General features: G+C 48.9%; 1 protein-coding gene across 1 annotated transcript in view; it reads right to left on the bottom strand.

Moving 5' to 3' along the window:
- Positions 1-200: 200 nt before the first annotated feature.
- The window catches only part of FGFR4 (fibroblast growth factor receptor 4), a 49475-nt gene continuing 42709 nt past the window's right edge, over positions 201-6966 (bottom strand). Inside the window, 9 exon segments of the mRNA XM_083726252.1 lie at positions 201-1060; positions 1201-1306; positions 1418-1555; positions 2312-2382; positions 2869-2991; positions 4449-4639; positions 4871-4981; positions 5100-5221; positions 6713-6858. Of these exon segments, the coding sequence (XP_083582378.1) occupies positions 914-1060; positions 1201-1306; positions 1418-1555; positions 2312-2382; positions 2869-2991; positions 4449-4639; positions 4871-4981; positions 5100-5221; positions 6713-6858 (1155 nt within the window). The 3' untranslated portion in view covers positions 201-913.

Here is a 6966-nt window from a genome sequence, read left to right as displayed (position 1 = left end):
CCACTTGGCCTTGACATACGACTGATGCAGCCAGGCAAGTCAAGACCCAAGTGGTCTGAGCTGCCTTCCCAGCCCTATGGGAGAGATGGTGGAACTTCAAGATCCACTTCCCTAGCAGATGGGTCCCAGCAGAGGCTAACACTTCCTTGGAAGCAGGTCATACCTTTCCCTGGAGAAAATAAATGCCCTAGGCAGAAGGCTCTATTCCAAAAAAATAATTTATGGGTGTGGATAATTCATGTGCATTAGAAATGATATGTACATAAATATTTATCTCTAGGGTTATGTACAGGGGACAGCGGGAGCCAGGAGGGAAGGGCCACACCCCGCTCAAAACGTCTGTCCTTGTGGTCGTGTGTCCAGGTGCGGATGGGGTGGGCCTGAGAAAGCTGGCTGGCTCCTGCCAAATAATGAGATTTCATAAAAATATTATTAAATTGGGAATAGTATCAAACAAACAAGCAGGGCGCCCCATGGCTGGGGGGAATGGTCCCATGGGTTGGGTGAAGGGGGAGCCCAGGCATGTCGAGAGTGCTGCTCTCCCTGGGATTAGGTTCCTCCCTGCTTATCTGGTCCTACTTCTCCTCAGACAGCTGGTAGCATCCAAGGCTCAGCTAGAGCAACGGCTTTGGGGGAACCTGAGATTATAGGGCAAGAAGGCACCAGCACGAGTGCTGGGAGCACCTGCAGCAGTTTACAAGGAAGGCATCCAGTCCTCGCCAGGGAACCTTTAAGTTGCGGGTGTCCAGCAGGCTCCAGGACCCTGAGATGCACTCTCAGCCCCTGCTGATATGGCTCCCAGCATTTTCTTCCACCAGGGACAATGTAAGAACTTCTGCTCCCAAGCTGCGTAATCCTCTAGGAATAGAGAGAGAGGAAATCCTGCCCTGGGGTCCACTGCCTACTACTCTCCTCATGTCCGCACATTGTGGTAGGGGAAGAGGCAGGGGGTGATGGGCAGAGGGTCATGGGTGAAGACAGAGTCGTCGGAGGAGCAGGTGCTGGTCGTGTCCTCACAGGATGGAGAATACTGTTCAAAGGGCATTGACAGGTCCAGATACTGGAGGGAAAGAGAGAAAGGACACCCTGTCAGCATTCACAAGGGACAAAGGCTTGGCTCCCTCTACTTCTGATTCCGGGAACTTAAAAGGGTTTCTGAAACAGCTGCCTTCGTGCCTCTTCCTGGTGGTCTGAACCTACCTCTTCAGAGACAGCAACCAAGACCTTATCCAGTCCCTCTACCAGCTGCTTGAAGGTGGGCCGCTGGGAAGGCACAGCATGCCAGCACTCGCGCATCATCATGTACCTGTTTGGGAAAAGGGGAGGGGACATCTCAGGCTAGAGCATCCCATAATATGGATGCAGGTGCTGTGGTTAAGATCGAGCCCACAAGAGGCACACACATGACGGCACTTACAGTTCGTGGGTGCAGTTGGAGGGCTTGTCCATCCGGTGACCTTCTCTCAGGAGCTTGAAGAGTTCTTCCACCGGGATGCCCGGATATGGAGAACCACCCAATGTAAAGATCTCCCACATCAGAATGCCAAAGGACCACCTGAAAGCACAGTTGAGGGTCAGGGAAAATAAAGGGGCAAGAAAGCCATAAAGAAATTCAAGGTGGATATGTCCAGATTAGCCCTACACTACCACCAAGCATCAGAAGGTGGACCTTGCCCCTGTGGAATGTGCACTACTTCAGCAAAATCTCACAAAGATGGATTTGTGACCACAGAGGTGGCATGTATTGAAGTTACATATGCTGGAGACGGGTTACAATGATGGACCACTTTACAGGGAGCAAGCAATTCTATGCTTCTTGTCATCTTTATGCAGGCAGGTAGGGCAATTGCACCCTGGCTTTTCCATGCCACTTATGGTTCATCTAGTAGGACTGACAAATAGGCCCATTTATTCTCCATATAGCCAGGATGGTTGGGAAAGGGCAGTAGCTTGCATGCAAAACACCCCAAGTTCAATTCTTTGCATCTTTAAATAAAAGTAGGAAAGACCCCAAAGAGCTAGTGTATGTCAGTGTTTCTCAAATGTGGGTCTCCAGGTGTTGTTGGAGTACAACATCCATCATCCCTGACTACTGCCCCTGCTAACTAGGGATGATGGGACTCGTGGTCCAACAACAGTCGGGGACCCAAGTTAGAGCAACACTGGTAGGCAGTACTGAGCAAGATGGATCAATGCTCTGCTTTAGTATAAGGCAACCTCTCCCTTTTAAAAACACAGTAGCTCAGCTGCTCTGCCAGATATAGCTGCGTAGGCTGATGTGGCTGCGAGAGCCTTGCAGAGTCATACTTACACATCACTCTGGTGGGTGTACACCCTGTCAAAAAGAGCCTCTGGTGCCATCCATTTTACAGGTAGACGACCCTGTGGGGAGAAAAAAAGAAAAGCTCTCAGTTCATTGACACTTTCCCTGGGCAATGTCTCCTCTTCTGAGTTCTACCCTCTAGCATCCACTGAGCAATAGCCACATATCCACTCCCATAGATGTGCTCATTCTAGTTTCCTACAAGACCCTGGATTCATTGAAAGTAAAAAAAAATATCTCTCTTCACTAACAGGGTAGTGCAAGAATGTGTGTGTGCACACACAAAGGGCTATGAAGGTTTCTCTACTACTTTATACTACATAATTATTTAAAAGGTTGATATGCCACCTGTCAGGGTAGCTACCCTCCCAAGTTGGCTTCCATACATTGTTAACCATTTATTGTTAAGAAATACAGAGCACAGTAATTGCTCTCCCCCAGTGCCTACCCTCCTCTCTTTTTCCCAACCGCATTGCGTATTTCCAAAGCCTGTTGCCAATTCTGAGTCTTCCCCTCCTGTGCCTCTCAAATACCATCTCACTCACATTGCTGGTTTTCTTGTAGTAGTCAATGTCATGAACACCCCGGGCCAGGCCAAAATCAGCAATTTTCATGACGTTTTCTTCGGTGACAAGGACGTTGCGAGCAGCCAGGTCCCGGTGAATGCACTGCAGAGAGAGAGAGAAGAGATGAATCCTCTCTGAGGATCCGGAGAGCCCACTGCAGCCCAGACTGCAGCCCAGTGTCAGACACATCTGGGCTAGTGGGTTGTTGCTGCATCTACCATGAGAATCAGGAGGAGCTTCGCTGCCTCTCTGCCTTGCCATTCATTCATTCATCACATGATGGCTGCCCAGGCCTGGTACATACATACCCCTCTCCTTTGGTAGACCTAACCCTCATGTAGCTGACCCGCATGGGCCAGTCAAGAGCCCAGCAAAAGCTTTAGAGTGCCAGTGCCTGGCTTAGAGCCTTCACAGTTTTAGGGAAGCTTTTACCGTATTTTTCGCTCTATAACACGCACCTGACCATAACACACACATCTTTTTTAGAGGAGGAAAACAAGGGAAAAAACATTCTGAATGAAACAGTGGATGTATCATTTTTGTGCTTCATGCTGTGTGGCCACAGACATGTGATCTGATGGTGAATTTGGGGTGACCCAATGCAAAAATCCTGAGAATTCCTGTGGATCCATGCTTTGTAACCACGTTTTTGCACCATTGCAGCCCCAGGCAACAGTGGGTGCGTGATTTTTTTGGTGCAGGCTGTAGCCATGGACATGCTATGTGATCTGATGGTGAATTTGGGGTGACCCAATGCAAAGATCCTGAGGATCCATGTGGATCTATGCTTTGTAACCACATTTTAAGTGGGGAGCGAAGGAAAAACAAAGAAGGGACATGAGAGGGGTGTGCAGAGAAGCAGCTGGCTAAGAATGCAGGAGAGGGATTTAACGGGAGGGAGGAAAGAAAGGCAAAAGTTTCCCCCCACCCAAGCCAGCCATCTCTCTCTCTCCCCCCCTCTCTCTCCCTCTCCCCCAGCAGCACTGGAGCACAGAGACACACTCTGCTTTCCCCTCTGCTTGCCTGGAGGGGAGGGGCTTTCCCTGCTCTTTGTTCTGTTTCAGCAAACACAGCAACGAAACAGAGAAGGGTGGGCAGTAAGACCCTGAGGCAGAATGCAGGAAAACAGCTGCTTCCTCTTTTCAGGTTTCCCTTCTCCGTGAAGCGCGATTTGATTTTTGCCTGATTTTTCGGCTCCAGGGACCACACATTCGCTCTATAACACGCACAGACATTTCCCCTTCCTTTTTAGGAGAAAAAATCTGTGTGTTATAGAGGGAAAAATACGGTAACTATTGTATTTTAATATTTTGTTGGAAGCCGCCCAGAGTGGCTGGGGAAACCAGCCAGACGGGTGGGGTATAAATACTAAATAATTATTATTATTATTATTATTATTATTATTATTATTATTATTATTATATTCACTGTTGGCACTCCAACAGGACCTGCCAATGCTTCAGATGACACTTGCCCATTGGGCAAGTCATTTCTGCTTAAGTATGGATCCTGCTAGGGTTGGTGAGGGGGCAAAGCCGTTTGGGCCAGGCTGCTCTTACCCGCTTGGACTCCAGGTACTCCATGCCACGTGCCACCTGGTAGACACAGGAGACCAAGTCTTTGAAGGACAGCTGCTCCTCAGGCATCTTGGTGATATCAAAGGTGTAGTCTGGCGTGGGAGGGCGACGGGCGCGCAGGTACTCCCGCAAGTTCCCCTTGGCAGCAAACTCCACAATCACATAGAGAGGTCCTGCAGTCAGGAGTTATATGTGAGCCTGTGCTCTCAGGTGCAGCCTTCATAAATCCCGCACAATCTGCTCCTATCCTAGAACATCAGAGCCTAGAACCATTGTTCAGTTGCAGCATCCTCCTATTGGCCCCACAAAGGTTCTAGTATCTCCTGACTTCCCAAACATCCCTGCCTCTTTCCTCACAGCACCTGGTATCCTCTGCTTCCCAGCCCAAAGAGGCAGTCGCTTACCATCCTGCGTACAGACTCCTAACAGGTTGATTATATTCTTGTGTTGGTCCATCAGTTTCATCATTTCCATTTCTGAGATGAGGTCAGCCAAGTCTTTGTCAGTGGCATTATCTGGCAAGGCAACAGAAGGAGGTCAGACTGGGGCATCCCATGATCTAGACTAGAATCCAACAGTGGAAGGACTGAAGCCCAATGATTCAGCTCTCTTAACCCTGTATATTGTGTTTACCTTTGAGCATCTTGACAGCCACAGTGATGGGTCGCTCTGGCCGTTCTTGATCGATGCCGTAGGCTTCTGCTCTCACCACTTGCCCAAAGCAGCCCTCACCCAGTGGCTTGCCCAGCACAAGCCTGGGGAAAAAGAAGGGTAGAAAGCCTCCTTAAAAGGACAATCTCATGTCGTCATGGGTACAGATGCATTTGGGTGGGTGGGACCTAAACTCATGGCTGTATCCAAAAGCTGGCAGGTCCCCTGCAGTGGGGCAGAATCAGATGTTAGCACCAGGTGCATTTGCAGGGCCTCAACCACAACATAGAAATCTGACCCAATGTTCTCTCCCAGGCCCATGCATCAGCTATCCCAAGTTGTGAGATGAGGTGATATGTACAAGCATCATTGGGGGGCGTTCATCAATGTCTACACAGTGCATTGACTAACAAATTCCTTTCATTTCCAAGAATTTGCTAACAAGTTCATTTCCAAGAGACTGTAGCAGCTGGAGTGGGAAACCTTTTCCAGCACAAGGGCAGCATTCCCTTCTAGGCAATCTTCTGAGGGCCATATGCCAGAGACAAAGGTCCATCTTGTCTGTGAGTCCTGGAAGACCTGCTCCCTGCTGTGTCTGCCCTTTCCACCTGGCCTGGGAAGGTGGGGCCCTGACTGACTCCAGCTACAAAAGCTGAGGCTGCTGAACAGACTCTTGGCCTGGAGTATTGTTTGGGAGGATGGTTGCTGCCATTAGTTTTTTGTATTTTATTTTAGATTTTGTTGCATTTTATGTGGAAATTGTTCAGTTTGGTTTTGTGGTTTTTTATTGTTTAATTTATTGTTTGTGACTACTTTTGTTGAGTTGTAGTTATGTATTTTGTTCCATGTTGTAAGCTGCCTTGCGCATGGTTTGAAGTATGGAAAGGCAGCATACAATAAAATTATGTGTGTGTGTAAAAGTGAGTGAGGCAATGGGTGTAAATTTTGCCATTGTATAGTAGCTGACGTACGCACACACCTGGCCCCTCAATCTGAGGTTCCTTACCTTTGTTCTACAGGCAGCAATTCAAGAGACAAACTGCACGGCTTTTGATACCAGACAATTTTTATAGCTAGCCCCTTAGTCACAGAGCTAAGCAGGGTTACAGTGGTTTTGTAACCATTTGTTCTTTGAAGAAAGCAGTACTCTCATTCACTCTACTGCCTTCCCTCTTTGTGGTACTTGGCCACTCTACTTGCTGTGCTTGCCCTCACTTGTGAGGGGGACATAACATGTGAAACTGAAGCAGGTGCGTACCAGGTGGTATGTGACGGCTGTGATGCCATTTTTGGAGCCACTGTGTTGGTGGGAACAAGAGTCCTGTGCAGCCAGGCACAGGTGAACTTCCAGCTCACCTGCTGCTTCCTCTCTGTGAACACAGGCAAGCATGGGTCTAAGGCCACTGACAATTGGGCAGCTGTACCACATGTGGGAAGTAGCCCTTTGTGTTAATAAACACACATTTTGATACAAGTTTGGTGAGAAGGTGGTTTTGCCATTCTGACACTGGGCTTGTGTGAGTCATGTGAGAGCCTGGCCAGCATCCTCAGTGGCACATGCAGAAGAAAGCTTCGCTGCACTTCACAAGACTTACCTGTCTCGTGGGAATTCCCACTTGGAGTCCAGAGGCAGCTCCACTTCCATGACCCCAGCCAGCATGGGTGTGCAGCTTGAGGAGAGGCGGGTGACACGCATCAGTGATGTGGTGGACTTCCCTGAGGAGCTGGATTCCAAGGAGAACTGTGGAGAAAGACCCAACATTCAGGTAGATTGCCCCACAGACACTGCTTTACTCCAGAGCAAGAACGGACTGGACAAGGGCACAAAGGACACAATGAAACAAGGGAC

Source organism: Podarcis gaigeae (genome assembly GCF_964106915.1).
Source record: "Podarcis gaigeae genome assembly, chromosome: 2".
Classification (NCBI taxonomy): domain Eukaryota; kingdom Metazoa; phylum Chordata; class Lepidosauria; order Squamata; family Lacertidae; genus Podarcis; species Podarcis gaigeae.
Note: the sequence above shows the minus strand (reverse complement) of the source record. Positions and strands in the feature narration are given on the sequence as shown.